The 16,775-nt window shown below is 35.0% G+C and overlaps 2 protein-coding genes across 6 annotated transcripts; both read right to left on the reverse strand.

Moving 5' to 3' along the window:
- Window positions 1–654: 654 nt before the first annotated feature.
- On the reverse strand, window positions 655–5,173 carry LOC147385745 (exonuclease V, chloroplastic-like). 3 transcript variants are annotated; one of them, XR_015172282.1, is made up of 8 exons: window positions 4,693–5,173; window positions 3,888–3,992; window positions 3,004–3,125; window positions 2,327–2,476; window positions 1,993–2,146; window positions 1,819–1,895; window positions 1,393–1,455; window positions 1,154–1,291 (listed from the first exon to the last, which is right to left on the reverse strand). XR_015172282.1 is itself a non-coding variant. In XM_086424402.1 (7 exons), the coding sequence occupies exons 1-7, from the start codon at window positions 5,065–5,067 to the stop codon at window positions 1,060–1,062; spliced, it is 1,215 nt and encodes a 404-aa protein (XP_086280528.1). In that variant the 5' UTR covers window positions 5,068–5,172; the 3' UTR covers window positions 655–1,059. The 3 variants fall into 3 exon arrangements, 2 of the variants coding, with proteins under 2 accessions (XP_086280528.1, XP_086280529.1); XM_086424402.1 differs by lacking the exon at window positions 1,393–1,455 and having other exon boundaries at window positions 655–1,291; window positions 4,693–5,172; XM_086424403.1 differs by having other exon boundaries at window positions 1,148–1,455.
- A 2,838-nt stretch (window positions 5,174–8,011) lies between these two features.
- On the reverse strand, window positions 8,012–11,802 carry LOC147385746 (protein IQ-DOMAIN 3-like). 3 transcript variants are annotated; one of them, XM_086423558.1, is made up of 6 exons: window positions 11,651–11,802; window positions 10,980–11,078; window positions 10,568–10,879; window positions 9,858–10,085; window positions 9,487–9,606; window positions 8,012–9,205 (listed from the first exon to the last, which is right to left on the reverse strand). In XM_086423558.1, the coding sequence occupies exons 2-6, from the start codon at window positions 11,052–11,054 to the stop codon at window positions 8,483–8,485; spliced, it is 1,458 nt and encodes a 485-aa protein (XP_086279684.1). In that variant the 5' UTR covers window positions 11,055–11,078; window positions 11,651–11,802; the 3' UTR covers window positions 8,012–8,482. The 3 variants fall into 3 exon arrangements, with proteins under 3 accessions (XP_086279684.1, XP_086279686.1, XP_086279685.1); XM_086423560.1 differs by having other exon boundaries at window positions 11,613–11,721; XM_086423559.1 differs by lacking the exon at window positions 11,651–11,802 and adding an exon at window positions 11,393–11,592.
- Between the last annotated feature and the right edge of the window lie 4,973 nt (window positions 11,803–16,775).

The following is a 16,775-nucleotide window of genomic DNA, read 5'->3' on the forward strand; positions in this document are numbered from 1 at the left end:
AACCTTATTATTCTTCTTGTACTGGTGCAAAGTAATGTGTGATGTTAGGTTGGTTTGTTTAATTTGGTCAATTTTCCCTGTGCAGCCTGTGAATAAGAATGCCATGGGTAAGGGGTTCAAGATCATGGTAAACATCCTCTTAAACCTCCCTAGAAGCCTTTACTTTGTGATTTGGATTAATTCTTATAAATCCAGGAAAGCATCAGATTTTTTTATTATTCAAATGATGTTTTTGGGTTTCTCCCCAAAATCATTTTCAACCTCCTAAAAAACCTTTGCTTTTTCTTGGGATTGACGGTTTAAGAAAATAGAATCCTGAGGTTGAAGAAGAATAACAGGTTTAATGGGAGGGAGGTTGGTAAATCATTAATTCGCCAATTTAATTGACAGATTCCTTATTTGACATTTTTTTTTTCAGTCTGGTAAGAATTCGTGGAATTTTATTATAGTGATGGGGATGGCAAGGAAGTCTGTTGATGAATTTCTTTTGATGATTTTGTATTTAGATGGCACTCTCTAAGTAATCAATGAGGTTGTAGTTTCTTTTCTTTGGTACTTCTTGTGAGGCTGTCTCAGCCTCCTTGTATCGTGTTTGCCCTCTTTATCAATATATTATACCTTTCAAAAAAAAAAAAAAACAGGAAGTCTGTCGATTTCTAACAAATTTGAATTTGGTAGCTTTATAAAGGGAAAAATAAATAAATAATACATTCATTTTATGATGATAAATCATCACAATATGGCAACTCTGCCTACAAGAATGGTTAGTCATACATAAGTAGTACGATGAATCCTTGTACATCTACGAGGGGTCAACTTTCCCTCCGCACTTGTCATTGAACATGTGATGGACAATATGATGGGCCGACACAACTTTTCTATGCAGGTCAGCTAGAGATTCAACTACACCTTTCTGAGATATCTGGATTGAACAAAGATATTGCTGCTTGGTGTACCATCCATGGTTACTCCGCTGGTGTAAGCATTAGATTTGCATTGTCAGTCCCAATCCAGGTCTGTCAGGTTGATATAGCCATTAAAAATATGACGTAAAACCCCTTAACATGGATCCAAACTCGATGATGTCCCCTCTCCAGCGGTGTTGTTAGTAGGACACACGGAAGCAAATTTACAGAACCGACATTTCCAACGCTCCTCCTGTGGAACATAACTGGCCTCCCGTTCTCCCAACCAAAACTCGAGATGGCACTTTATCTGACCCAAGAGCCAATCAGAATCATATGTGAACTGCTCTTCACCAAGCAATGAATGATCTCCTTGGAATTCATATCTGCGAAAAAATAAACTTAGCCTAACTCAATTTATTGTGGCGAAGGTCTGCAATGGCATACTAGCCAACACTTGGTAACGTACATTGAGTGTGGGTCCTACCTAGGAGATATCCCCACTGCCACAAATCAACCTGAACGGGAACTTGTGATAACCTATCTATTCCTGAAAATGCAAAAGAGTGTGATTGGAGACTCGTACATCATGGGTACAACGTTAACCCTTAAAATGGAAGTATCCTTCCATTGATACATTACCCTTTTTGAGTGCCCGAGTAACTCAATTATCTAAATAGACTGAATTTGGCATGGGAGAAACCCCTCGATGGGATCTTTAATCCTTCCCATAATAAATTCCATTTCAAATGGCTGATTGTCTTCTACTTATACCTGTAGGTGGTAGACTGTCCTTAAGGTATGTCATACTCAATTATTGTGACAGAATTTCGCCGGCTATTAGATGCTAAAGATGTGTGCCTGATTACCAAGAAATTATCTTGAGTTTCAAGGGTCAAAACATGTTAGTCACCTTAAAAGAAGCTGATCGTGAGCTGGAGGCAGCGTGCAACATGTATTTTTGAAGTACATCACTAAATCCTCAAGGCTCTGCACATGCAAAATGAGAAGAGTATATTGGAATGTACTTTGTACTCTGCAGAGGCAGGCTTTTTGTCCTTAATGATATACAGTTCAAAAACTTTACCTTTGCAGGAAAACCTGAGCTAGCGGTGAGATCTTGAATGTCTTGAGATAGAATATAACGAGGATTTAATCCAAAGAAATCATAGAAACGGTTTGCAGGGAAGTTATCATTAATGACAATGTCCCACATATACTTGTAGCACATCAACTGGAGCCTGCCAAGGAAAAAATAATAATTATCCATTATTTCTCATGATATTCCTTGCAAAAAAATTGTTAGGGGTATATCATATGAATGAAATTGCCTTTCAAAACCACATGCAATTTCTTAAAAGGATCATCATCGTATAACATGTCCACCACATGTCAATGGAACCAAGAGTAAGTTGATTTACCTTCCGGTTCTTTTCTGTGGCTCTGCAGGAAGTGTAGCTTGAGAACGAGTTTTTGTGTCGACTAATGAAGGTTTTCGAACTGTCTCAGTTATAGGCATTCGGATTTCATCAATCACTCCCACCATCCATACACCTTCCACAAAACCTATTCTGAAATTAAAAATAGTATAATAAGTTAGAAAGAAGGTTATTTGTGAAGGTCGTCTTCAACAAAGCTCCAAATTTAACTGTAGCTCAAAAATACTATTTAATGAATGACGAGAACTTGGAAATAATTTTCACCAAAATTTGGAGTGAACCCATAAAGCCCCTTAAAGAAAGCTTGCAAATTATATCTCTTGTTGAATTTCACAGGCAAAAGAATTAAACTCAAACACATTAACCATGTTGCCCAAATATCATATCTTTCACTTTGTCAAAGGCATGGCCCAAAAGAAGAAATATAGTACCCATATCAAACTGGTGCAAGTAGCAGGTAGGCCCACCATAAAAGGGACCAGACGCAAGGTTACGAACCAACCAACCAATATGAAGCCCTCAGATAATTAGATCTAACCCACTCTATTTCTTAACTAAATGATATTAATGTACTAAGCCACAAACATTGGAATATGGAAGTTATTCAAACATAGCAGAGGCAGACAAAATTAGACATGGCCCCAGATTACTCTACTTACAGCGGCAACTCGCGAGTTAATCCTTCAAATAATAATTGATTTGCACCAACAATAAAATTCATGAACTTCACAGCCCAAGCATCTTCAACTGCTTCCACATGAACTTTTACCTTTTGTACAACCTGGCCTTCCACATGGTTGAGTGTTAGAAATTTTGCATCACATATTAGGAAAAATGGAAAAAAGGCAGGAAAAAAGAAGAAGATTGCACATACATGCACACAGTTGCTAAACATAAAGACAAATAAAGATCATTCAATAACTAAAAAATGTGATTCTATAACATAATAAATCCAACATCAGTTGTTGCCCAGGCTCCAAGTGGTAGGGTGTTGAGCAGTTTTGATCTCAGCTTTGACAACTTTCAGCCTTGATAGGTATAAAGATTTATGACTTAGGATGTGATTTTGAACCTCTTTATCACTGGCATAAAAAAATCTAAGAAATTTGTCAAGTTTTTAAAACCGTCTTAGTGGGGTATGCTTCTACAAGCACAACTAAAGAAACAGTGAAAGGAGGACAACTAACAAAATCGAGTGGTGAGTGTAATCCTTGTAGGATTTAGCACTGACAGCTCCACCTGTAGATCTTCTTTGGACTCCAATTTCATTAATTCATTTGATTAAATAGATCACATATTTTCACAAGAAGGATGTTCTAGATCTACATGGTAACTTGATAACCATGACAAGGCACAAATGTCATGTGCATTGGGTGGCATAGTAAAGTTACTAGATCAGTGTTATAGAAAAACCATGCCTAGCTTGAGAAGATGATGAAGCTTTTATAGGGAAATCGAAATCAAGTATAAACATAAGTATACACCAAGAAAATTGTAAAGTGGAGAGTGCATATGTAAAGCAGTTTACAGTTTGAAACCTTACCTCTTCTTCAAGTTTTGTGTGTCGATCGCTACCTGCTTTCATAGCTTCAGTAGCTTTGGGCTTGCCACGAAGGAGTATAAATTCCATTTGCTTTTCACACCACTCCTAATAAGAAGCAAATTCAAGTTTGATTATAATCTAATTTATATAAAATTTAACTTACAACATCAAGAAATTCTCAAATTCTAAGCAAGAACCCAATACAATAAAGGAATAACGTATCTAAAAAACCACTTTCAACAAATTTCAAACTTTTACATTACCTTAAGGCCAGGAAAGTAATGCGGTAAAAATAAAAATAAAAACACGGGATAGGATTGGTTCATAACAACTAATTCTAGAATGAGACCCCTTGAGCTTGGGCTTAGTAACTACATTATCAAGTTAATCACATAGCCGAAACATATAATGTAATATATTCAAGAACTAAACAGGATTAGAGTTCAACTTCTAAGAGCAGAATATTGAACACCCGAAGAGCCCATTAACCCCATGACCCCAAGTTATCATTTTGTGCCCACCACTCGCCCAGCTATACAAAATGGCCATTTTCAATTTTTTTTAAAGTCAAACAAGCCGTGCTTCGCCACAATTAATATGAATGAATAAATATAAATGTTGATTTCCGATTCGAATTGGGTTTAAAACAGATTTTTAAAGGATTTTTTCCCTCCAATTCAATGAAAAACAATAATTTTGATACTCATTTCCCATTTCTACAACATGTTTAATAAATAAAAGAATCAATCACAATTCAAACCCTTGTGGGCAAAGAAAATCAAAATCAAGAACCAAAAACTCATACCGAAGCGGTGACATCCGTGACAGAAAGGCCTCTTTTCCTCCGAAATCGATAAAATAAAGACTCGGGTACTCTTATCTTTTTCTGGGTACCCCTAAAATCTTCCAAATCTTCGATATCTCCACTTTTAAACCCTTGAGAACAACTTGATAATCTCCTTTTGGAACGAAAAGTGATGGACTCGATAGATCTCGCTTTGCTTTGAAATAGAGAGGACGATTGCGAGGATAACGAAGAAGAACAGATTGAAGAGAAGGAGATGTAAGATCTAGTAGCGGCAAAGGCTGCTTCTATGAGACCCATCTCTTCTTCGCTCACGATCTCAACTGAGATTGGAGACATTTCCCTTGGAGGAGATCCAATTGGGGATTTTGTCATTTAGGGCTCGATCTTTTGTAAAAATAGCCGTTAAACTGCCACCACCAAGACCACTGCTATATGCATCATATCATAATGTCAGCTCCAGTAGACCGTCCTCAAAACTTTATTTATTCAAAAACAAAATTGGTCGGCCAGCTTCATTAATCATTGGAAGTGCTGCTATTAACACACCAACCTTTACTTATAACAAATAGGTTAGAAAGTTTCAAGTTCGGTATACTGTTCATTTTAATTCTCAAAACATGTTTTTGAGCAAATTGGCTGATAGGTATTCTAATTTAAAGTGATGATCTCACTTATAAAAATTAACATACTCACAGATAATTATTAGTGATCTCACCTTTAAAAAATAAAGATATATTTTTTCAAAATTTATCAACGAGATCGTCACTATTTATCAACGAGATCATCATTTTAAAATCAAGGATATTTGTTCTTTAACTTTATTGGTGAGTTCGTCACTTTTTATCACGTTTTAGGAGTTAAAATGAACAATGTACCGAAATCAGAATTTTTGTAAAAGTTGCACACGTTTAGAGAAAAATCTATAGTTTCTAAAGGATTGATGTGTTGTATGTAAAAGATGGTGTGCTAATAGAATCTCTTAAATTTTGGGATACAACTTCAACCGTGAAAATCTTATTCAAAAGTAGTTGTTGTATCCTCATGTAGTCATGTAGGGTTGGGCTGTCCTTGGTCAAGTTTTAATCTAATAGGGATTGGATCGAGCACTGAATCGTTTCGATAAGAATAAAATTGAAACAACAAGGATTGGGTTTTTGTCGAATCCAAAATTTTGAGTTTAATCCAATCTAATGAGAGTTGTATGTAAATCATATTCGACCCATTTTTATTTCGGGTCAATTCTAAGGATCCAACGCCGTTAAATTCTAATTTTTGGATCTTCTGACCCATTTTATGCCCCATTGAAAATGCCTTGTTGCATGTACACTTAATTGGTCCAACTAATCCTATAATGTAATATGAGCTGAAGCTGAAGGCACATATATTGAAACGCTAATGATTTTCAGACTCGAAAATTTTCACTAAATCCATACTTGGCTGACGTGGCAAGGGCATATAACCATTGATCATTTTCCTTGTGTATCCCGAATAAAAAGATCTATGATTCTGTGTCCTTGCCATGTCATCCTCGTACACACTAAGTGAAAATTTTCAAGTGAGAAAATCACGACTCATATTGAAAAGGAAAGAGTGATTGATAAAGTAGAGAGATAATTTCTTCGCTCATCAACTAACCGTGGACTTTTGTTCATAACAAATCTCAATTCTTATTTACGTGCCTTGTCAAGAAAGCCAAGTACTAATGTAATCTATATTATTGTGCCATTATCTATTATGAGGGTTGTTTAGGATGTTTGATAATTATATCAATAATTTATTATTTAATAATAAAAAATTATAGATAATTATTTCATCAATTAAATATAAATGATAATTATATAATACATGTAACTTCTTTAGGAAAAGTAATTGTATAATATCTTTTGAATGATTGTACTAAAGAAATGGTAAAAATTATCTTTTAAGTTCTCTAAATTTACAAAACACTCCAATTGCTATATTGCAACCAATCATTTACACGCATGGTGCTCTTTTAAAAATACCTTTTTAATAATTTCAAGATTATTCAAAGATCTATGTAAAAATAAATGGTTTTTTTTTTTTTTTTTTAGGATAACAGGGTGGTCGGACTTATGTCCGACTAAGGGGGCCGAATGAGCCAGGGCCAGAGCCAAGGCACATGGGTACCTCCCCCGAGTACGTGCAATGCCCGCACATCACAGGCACCAGGTAAGTGAGGGAGCGCCTTTACGATGATTTTTCTTTGTAATATTCTCTCAAAGAGGCATTAAGATCGACGGTGGATAACAAGCTTGTGCACAATGATCAGCTCTCCCAATGGTGGGCCTTACCTCTCCAGAATACTTTTGCCTAACGTAATGTGGAAAACTTGCTGACTGCTGAAGCAAAAGGGAGTGTAGAAAGCACTCTCCTTAGACTTGAAGAAGAGATCAAATATAACATCAAATGTGTTCTAGATCGAAAGTGAAAGACTTAGAGATGACGTGATTGTTTAGCTAATATTTAATTGAAACAATGTCGATCCAAGAAGATCGACTTTCTGATGAAAAAAAAAATAATTGGTATAAGAAAATGAATTTTCTTACAAAATATTTGTGATGTTTAATTGCATTGAGAAGTTAATGTCATAAAGACATGCAATTGGCTTTTTAGTTTTGAGTGTGAGGGTAGTCGCGATTGTCGAGAGAATCACATTAAGATTTTTCCATTTTGACGAGAAAATTATTTTTCAAGAAAAACTATTTTTTTCCATCGATTTTCTTGCAAAATCATTTAGACCCACAAGGTATCTCGGAAAAGAAAAGAAATAAAGAAGATAGATGGAAATTGATATAAAACTTTAGGAGGCAATCATCATTTTCTATCAATCATTACTAATTATTATGACTTATCTTAATCAATCAAATGATCAATAGGTTTTACCATTATCTATTATTTGATCAAATATATTTGGTCTAACCAATCTCTCAAGAATCTTCACCTAACCTTTGTCTCCTAAGAAAACATGTATGAAAATCAAATATAACTACAAAGAAATAATTATAAAACGTTCTAAAAATAACACATATCATATAAAATTTGTTAAAATAATAACAAAATCTAACATGAATGAAATTGTTGTGTGTGACAGCCCGATAATTAATCATCCTAGTTTAAAAAAATTATGGGAATTAGAGATTTTAAAAGAACAAGAAGAAAACAAAAAATAAAAATGTGAAAAAAAGTAATGAAAATGTATATTGATACAACTTGAATTTAGACGTAAGAATGGAACATGATTGATTCAGCAGATCACAACTTTTTAGGAAATAAAGTTTTAATAATAGTGGCCGCATTATGCTTCACCATCTTCATCTTATAATATAAAAAAATTGGGCTCCCCATCACTACAATTGTCCTATTGTTTTAGAACCTTCAACTTGGCTGTAATTGTTCTTCGTTGCACGTGAAAACAACTATTTACACTTACAAACCAATAAAAACTTTTGTATTTGTGTCCAAGACAAAGAAAGAGGACAAAAGAGACGGCAAACATTCATCAAGAGAATCATAAATCAAGACGATGATTTGGGTTCTTATCGTATGTTTTCACAAGAACCAACCTCAAGAACCCAAACAACTAAACCCAAAAAAAAAAAAAAAAGAGAAAAAAGAAAGACCAACTAAAGACACCCAATAACTCATAAACAGGCTTTAAGACTAATTTCAAATCCCAAACCAATCCCTACTAAACCAAAAATAAGATCTCTACAAATAGTAGAAAGGAAGGTTCATAACCCATATATGTTTGTCAGCTCTTCTTTGATCAGGGCAGCCTACTACTACCTCCATTGCTGTTAGTGTGCTCTGTGTGAACACTAACGTCCTTGATGGAGCTGATGTCTACCTTAGGTGGACCCGAATGTCGCCTTGTGCTAGCTGGCGAAGCTGGAAAGGATAGCCGCTTTTTCGCTCCTGAACCCCTATCATTCGTCTCGTGCTTCTCAACACTCAATGGGCTCTGAAGTCGGGTCTTGGCCCTTGCAGACTCAGTGGGTGCCATATAGCTTGGGATGGCGGGGGAGCTAGCTAGGCTCTCGTCGTCCCTCACAGATGACCCAGCAATGCTATGCCTTCGAGGTCGCTCCGACTGAATGCTTAGTATGCTCCTTAAGTCGTCATCTGGGCCCCACACACCTCTTACTCTTGGGCTTGCTGACTTTAATTTCCGAGCTATAGATGATGAAGATGCTGCCTTGGAGGGAGGAGTTGAAGGTGATGGGCGATTTGTTTTCTTCCTTGTTGGTGAAGGCTTCTCTGCCTTGAGTTCACGACGGGCGTAAGCTTTGCTAATTTCTCCTTCTCCTCCAATGCTGCTGCGGCTTATGCTCTTTACGGACGAGTGGTCATTTATTTCTTTCTCTGTCTTGCTTCGGTTCTCCCACGGTCGAGCTGTCATCCATCGTTCTAACCAACTCCATCCCCATTGAGGATTGTTTGGGTCCATAAACATCGGGTTTGCAGTCCGTGAAGAATTCTTCAACATTTGCTGCATATCATTTAACATAGATTTCATAAATGGATGTAGTACTAAATTTCATTATGTTTTCTAAGATATATCTATAATGGGGAATCTGTATTTTAATTCATTCTAAAAAAAATGCACTGGGATTCGACATATTTAATGTGGATAAAAATAGAAATCTAAACCTACAATGGACATTTGTAATCCTAGCTAAATTGCCTCACATCTTAACTCGTTGGCTTGAAAAAATGGTTTCCTTGGCCATGTCACAAGTTGACCTATTAAAGACAACCATGAGAAGTTACCTGATGAGAGTATGCATAAGCCAGTGCTCTTTCTCTTCTAATGGAAGCGTCGTGTTTGCTTAGTAGGCTTGCTTCAATTTGCTCCTTCGACTGAAGACTGTCATCCCATTCCTCACCCATCTGTTAAAAAGTAATTTTTGTTTAAAAGAAAGAAACCCATTAAACGATTAAGAAAAAATCTGACAACTAATAGAGCGAGATTATACTGCACGAAATGAGAATAGTTGGCAAAATTTTCAAGTCTCCCAAAATTATCCATTCCACAAATAATTTTTTTTCATAGAAGCATCTTACTTTAAGTTTGAAGATGATAACAAACAGTATGATTTGGAGCTGAGAATAAGAAGAAACAGATAACCAAATGTTCTTACTGAGGCTCTCAAATTCTCAAGGTCTTTCTCGCACTTTAGCTGAAGCTGCTGTTGAAGAGCCTGGTTCTCCTCCAACATTTTGATCCTCCTCGCACGGATTTGAGATTGCACACGAGCGAGGGTCTGCATGCAGCGTAGTGTGGTTGTAGCTTGGCGTTTGACAGACTGCCCATGTATTAGTGTTTTCAACCTAACTAGCCCTCTCAAAGCATGCAAAGCCCGCCTTGCCTGGGAAAAAGATAAATCACAAGAACCCAAAGAGATACTGTCAATCCTTATTTCATGTGCAAAATTTAATCTATGTTTGTTGAGTGTATATTTTCCTCCCGTGACCCTCTTATATTCTTAGTTCTCCCACCTCCAAAAGATGGGTCTTTTGGAGTAGTTGGTTGGTTTACATGCTATCAGAACACTAAGTTCGTTTAGTTCCCGGTTCCGATTCTTTCCACCTTTGTGGTTGAGGGGAACTGTTGAGTGTATAATTTCCTCCACTCTCGGGTGTGTTATACCCCAATTAAGTCCCGTGACCCTCTTATATTCATAGTTCTCCCCACCTCCAACAGATCCGTCTTTTGGAGTAGTTAATTGGTTAACAATGTTTGCTGCATTTCTTTGACTTTTCATGTAATAAACCTCTTCAAATCGTAACATTATCGAAACATATTCACACAAAAAAGAAGAAAATATAAAATAGATGAAGGGCTAATTACCAGATATCCTCGAAATGCAGTTTGAATCTTGATGGCTGCGACTTCCTCATTTAATTTACCTGAATAACGTGCCACAGTCGTGAGCCGAACGACTTCTGCGGCTGCCTGAGCAGAAGCAACAGCGGCCTCAGCAGCCGCAGCAGAGGCAACTGCTACAGAGTAAGCATGTTTGCTCTGTTCATTCCCTGCTTCGGCCAATTTGACCTCCTCGGGAGAGGGAGGGGGTAATGGGACAGTTTCTAGGGTCGAAGGAGAGGGATCCACGTGTTTCTGTTTCCCGAAACCCCATTTCTTCTTCGACTTACTGGTTTTCTGATTAAGAAACAGAACAGCACAACAATTCAATAAGAAGTGGCAATTAATAGTTAATAGGGAACTCAAGTAGCAAAGATGGGGTTTTGATTTTAAAAACCTGATCTTTCTTCTCCTTGGATTCAGGGCTGAAAGCTTTCTTTACAGCAACAAACCAGTTTCCTTTCTTCCCCATTTCTTTATCATTCCTCAATTTGATCTGAACATATACAACAAACACACACAATTCCAAATTCAAATCAGATCAAAGGAAAGAAACCAACTTTCTGACATAAATTAAAAAGAGTATCTTTAATGAATTTTTGAGACAAGAAGAGAAGGAAGTAACCAGGTAACTGTATCTCAATCAAAAATGGGATTTTTTAGGACAAAACAGAAAACCCATGAAGAGATATGGCAGAAAAACAACCAGGAAAGCTAATCAAAATCAATTTAAAAGAAAAAAAAAAAAAGATGAATGAAAACCCAATAAATCCCACTATTAGTGCTCAAATAAGAAAAAAAACGAACTACCTTTAGTCCAAAATTATAATCCAACCAACAAATGATGCAATACCCAGATGCTAAAATTGCAAGATCTTCAAGAAAAATCAAAAACTCATATATATTTTTCAAAAATAAGGAACTTTTAAGAGATCTTCACACGAAAAGAGGCACAATAACCCCAAACAAAGTTGCACCAAAACCAACAAAAAAAAGAGTCCCCAAAAGAATAAACCTAACAGCTCCCCACCTTCTATTACAGACTAAAAGGAAGAAAAAAAAAAAAACCTGTCTGAACTCTGAAGAACTCCTCTCTCTCTCTCTCTCCAAACAAAAATATCAGACCTTGCAAGTCGAAGGCTCTCTAATCTCTATATGTAATAAGAGAGAAAAAAAACAAGATCTAGCCAAGGATATTTCAACAATCAGATTTGAAAATAAAAAGGCTGTGTTTTTTATTTTTTTTTTTCATGTGGGACCTATTTTTGGTTGGTTAGGCAAGTGAAGCCTATCAAGTAAGTTTTTAGCATCTATACAACAAAACCAAGCTGTCTCTTTGTTTTATTTTTCTAAAAAAAACATAACTTGAGATTATTGATTGTCCCTTGTAATACCCACTTGGAGAATTACCTAAAAACTGGAATTTAATTGGGTCAGAATCTGTTCTGGCAACAAAAAGAAGATAGAATTATAAAGTTACAGTGTATTTATTTCTCGAACGGCCATTCATAGGTTACTGCAACCAAAACTGCTGGTTTCACCAATAGAAGGTTAATAACTTAATGAGATTGGCATGTTTGGGGTGAGAGTCACAAGTGTGACATTGTGTCTCTGTCCCCTGACCCACATGGCTGACCGTTACTCCTTCATCATTAAGACATTTTCTAACTTATAATAGGGGTAACTTATAGTGTATGTTTTCTGAGACAAAAGATATGATCTAGCCAAGTAGTAACAAGGTGGGCAATTTTAGGGCTGGCAATGGATTGGTTCAGAGCCGGATCAGTATTATTCCAATTCAAAATTTTTTAAACATGTACCCAATCTAATCCGATTTGAACAGATTAATAAATATGTGAATTGAGTCCAATCCATTCATTTCATCCTTAATCTAAAATCGATCTAATTCGAACACATGCCTTATTTTTCAAATGATTGATGTTCAAAGAAATTAAAATTTTAAAAACTATACTTTCCAACTACAAATGTAGAGGGAAACCAAAGGGACTTAACTGTTTTATCTTTATGTATTTATATGAAATTAAGAATTTAAAAGATCATTAAAATATGTTCTAAGCATATTGGGGTAGATCAAAATCTGATCCGATCAAAAAATTCGGTTTTTCATGTTTTTTCGGATCGGTTCGAAGATTGGATATATTTCAAATCATTGCCAGTCCTAGACAATTTGTAGGGTTAATGATGCAAGAAATTGAGATGAAAAATGGTCCCAAATTGTTTTTGTTGAGGCAAGGTCATGAGATTTGAGAATAGAAATTATCAAAGAAGGGATTTGGTTGTGGGGCCCACGTAATTTGCAAAATGGGATCCACACGTTGGTCAATTAGGGTTGTTAATGGATCAGATCGAACTCAAAACCCATTCCATTACGATAAAATAAGATCTAGCTTAGGGTTACTACTTAATAGATCGATACTGGGTAGATCTCGTTTTGCTCTTCTACTGACCCTATAGGAAGAGGGTTAGGAATCAACAGATCCCAACCTTATATTGGGTCCTGTTCAACAACCAACTATTTGGCCAACAAGTTTTAAGTTTGTTCTATATTTGTTCTATATTAGTTATAAGTTTCGGAATGAGCTGATTTGTAATGAGGATGATATATATGATGTAGAGATCGACCTCACCAAAAATCAGCCCATTCTGAAACTTCTAACTTCATCAAAAGTGATTTACAAAGAAATGGACGATCCACAATTCTTCAACTTGTAAACTGGGGTTAGAAATTTCGGAATAAACTAATTTTTAGTGAGGATGATCTCCTCACCATAAAATAAGAAATTCAAAGATTATGATTAATTATCATAATGTGTTTAAATCTCAACATTGGATTTTGTGTTTAAATAGTTAGGATCATATGTATTTTCATCAATTATTATAATTAATTGAATTCTTTGGATTATCTCGATTTTAATTATCGGATCCAAAACTAAGTGTGGTGGATCCATCCAAATCTAATCAAGTTCACGTTGTATCAGCACCAATCCAATCCAAACACAATTCATGACAGACATACTCAAAATAGTGTCGTTACTCATTAGTGAGTATTTTTATGAAATTTATGTAAAAAAGAAAAAAAGAAAAAAAAAAAAACCAATATGATTGATTTGCACTTTTGATGTTTCCTTCTAATATTCCCTAATGACTTACTATACTTCTAAAGTTTATTTGGACACATTAAAATATGAGCCTATGAAAGTAAGAAAGGGTTATCTTAATCTAACAAAGGCAAAACCTTTTCATGATTCACTGGAAAGGTTGTCTGTTTTATAAATATCCTAAAAAATAAACCCACAAATGTTGTTTTGTCCCTCAACCAAAGTGTCCAATATTATGATTTGACAATATTGGTGCAACATACCTAAGAGTAAAATTCAATCTTTCACAATCACAATCACATGTTGAGATTGCGTTTCACGTGTTCGTGATATGGTTGCAAACAAGATCTTGAAGTTCGCTATATCTCCACGAATGATCAAATTGTTGGTGTACTTGCAAAACCTTTCTCTACTCCCCATTTCACCCTTCTTTGAGATAAATTATGCCTAACTCGCCAGGGCATATTGACAAATCTGCTTTGTGACTCAGTCAACACTTTGATTGAGTCTCATAAAAGACTAAACTATTCTTCTTATTCCCGGGAGAAAAATCAGTTGGGAATCTATTTCCGGTAAATCAGTTACAATTATTTTTTGTAATCTCTATAAATGTATACATCTTAATCAATAGAAATCATTAGAAAATTATCTCAATTTCTATGTTTTCACCGCATCAAAGAGGGCCTTTCTCTCTTACATGTCACCTAATTCATATCTCCACATGTTTTAACTCAATTCTGTCCATACGTGCTAAAGCATATTGAGTTTAATCACACATCAGACACTTGTTGCTTTGTCTCTCTTCTTATAAGCTTAGGGGCATCTCTACTTATTATCAATTGATTTTGAGTTGGACGTTGAAAGTTATGAAAATATAACTAACATTTATAGCATATTCATACAAGTGTAGTAAATGACATAATCAATGATGAGTTGATGAGGTATGTAAAATAATGGAGTATAATTTATTTTCGATGGAATGGGTTTAGTGGATTATTTCAACTTTCAAAATCATTAAAACCAGACCAGAAGTCAAATGTGGAAGATCATATATTTTCTACTTAATTAAAATCCAAAAACAAGTACAAATAGAGGAGACAAAGAGGAGGGGGTGTCACATCAGTCTATAATAATAAAAAAAATAAAAAAGAGAGGGTGAGTGTGTAACTACTTGTAAGTTCTGAGGGTTATAAGTGAAGATAAGTGCTGGCCACCCTTAATTTTTTTCATGGGTAATTTAAGGGTGTATTTAATGAATTACTTTCTTTCTTAATGCACACCCTCCAATTCCTTTCAATCGGTGAGATTCGTAAAGATTGTCCTGATTTTCTAACGTCCCTTGACATGGCATGGGCTAGAATAATAGATTTTTCACTCGGGATACATGGTTGTGCATCCTCATAAATATGTATAATAGTGTATCCCAAAAAAAAGAATCTATGATTTTAACATATGCCACATCAACGAATGTGTCAGAAAATCATTATTTAGTTGATAATTCAAATCATTAAGATCAAAAAAATTTTATTTTAATTTTTTTTTTTTTTGTCGATTTCTATATCTAAATTCATGAACATGAACAACGAGATTAATAATTTGAATTATCAATTTAAACAATTAGAATTTTTCACTTTATCAGATGAGGAACATTAAGAAAAAAAGATTTTACTAACGGATTATTAAGATATCATCTCACAACTCAGGATGCATTTAGAAAGACAATCCGACCGTAGGGTTTATTAAGTAATTTTCCCATAGCCGTGAATTTGGTGGGATTCACCATCCCAATTGGGACCCATTGTTAATGTTCAATTATTTTTTGAAAAACTAGCACTTAACGATTCAAATGGCTATACGATTTTAGGGTCAGACACTATGTGCTGTTGTTGGACAAACATGACATAAGCAGGAGCGGAGCCAGGCCCCCCCCCCCCCCCCCCAAATTTTCTCATTATTTTTTGTGAACTTTTATAGGAACCCAACTTTTACTTTTTGCACCCAATTAAAAAGAAAATTTCAAATTGATGACATTCCTCACTTGACCTAGATTTTCTCTGAGAGATTAAAGTAAAATGACTTAAATGCCATTATCCTCTACCTATATTCAAAATCCCGTGATATTTCTCCTAGAAAATCTTTCATCTTCAAACCGTTAATTTTTAGAGTTACTTATTTTTTACATATTCAATCATGTCTTCAATCCATCATATTCAATGTTTTATAGAACACCCTTGATTTTTCTACCTAAAAATCAATCATTTTACTTCATTGAAAATCCTACTTTATTCTTAAGATATGAAGGAGAGAATCTTAAGATTGAAGACGAGTTTACTTTAGAAATCTGTCATATTCAAGTTGTTAACCTCTGAAGTTAATTATTTTAACTTATTCAACGTCATCTCCTATTCTTCATCTTTGATGTCTTGTAAAAATTCTTAAATTTTCTATCAAAAAATTCATCATTCAATCTCTTCAAATATTATATTTTATTTTCGATGTTTGAAGATTGAAGAAAGTAGAATCTCGACGTTGAAAGCGAAGGTAAAATATAAGTTGATTATTGATTGATTTTGGAGGAAAATCAAGGGATTTTCGGGTAACAGTTGAGATGGAGCATTTAGGTCACTTATGTTAGTCAGATAAGAAGAACTGCATCAGGGAGGCAAGTTCGACCTCGTTGAACCAAGGCATGATCGATCAAGCATATTATACTGAGCCGAGCACAATACTCAATTTGATTCCGTCCCATGTCTTGTAAAGTTGTATTTTTATTTTTTATTTTTTTAATTATATTAACCAAACACTAATAAAATTTTGCAATTTTTAGGAATTATTATCAAGGTCTCATTAATGAGTGTGTTATAAAATTTCATAATTGCAAAACTGTGTTTTATGTCATTTGACCATATACCAAACAAGATTATATTCAACTCAAGGGTATAAATATAAACATTTTAAAAAATTCATAGCTGTTTTAGAAATTTCCCCTTACAAACATGTCCTCCATAAACTGTTTAGAACACAAAGATTTAAATCGGTGAGTTCCTTAATTAATATGCATCAATATTGATTAT

The sequence above is a fragment of the Akebia trifoliata genome, chromosome 14, assembly GCF_017979445.1.
Source record: "Akebia trifoliata isolate Shusen 1 chromosome 14, ASM1797944v1, whole genome shotgun sequence".
Classification (NCBI taxonomy): Eukaryota; Viridiplantae; Streptophyta; class Magnoliopsida; order Ranunculales; family Lardizabalaceae; genus Akebia; species Akebia trifoliata.

What these genes read in the sequence shown, in the direction of transcription:
- LOC147385746 (XM_086423558.1), bottom strand. Translation starts at nt 11,054, where the DNA reads ATGGGGAAGAAAGGAAACTGGTTTGTTGCTGTAAAGAAAGCTTTCAGC. An exon ending in CCAAGGAGAAGAAAGATCAG is followed by an intron (nt 10,880 to 10,979) that starts GTTTTTAAAATC and finishes TTTCTTAATCAG; the next exon opens with AAAACCAGTAAGTCGAAGAA. An exon ending in CTGCATTTCGAGGATATCTG is followed by an intron (nt 10,086 to 10,567) that starts GTAATTAGCCCT and finishes TCTTTTTCCCAG; the next exon opens with GCAAGGCGGGCTTTGCATGC.
- LOC147385745 (XM_086424402.1), bottom strand. Translation starts at nt 5,067, where the DNA reads ATGACAAAATCCCCAATTGGATCTCCTCCAAGGGAAATGTCTCCAATC. An exon ending in GCTCAGGTTTTCCTGCAAAG is followed by an intron (nt 1,896 to 1,992) that starts GTAAAGTTTTTG and finishes TTGCATGTGCAG; the next exon opens with AGCCTTGAGGATTTAGTGAT. An exon ending in CACGATCAGCTTCTTTTAAG is followed by an intron (nt 1,292 to 1,818) that starts GTGACTAACATG and finishes ATTTTTTCGCAG; the next exon opens with ATATGAATTCCAAGGAGATC.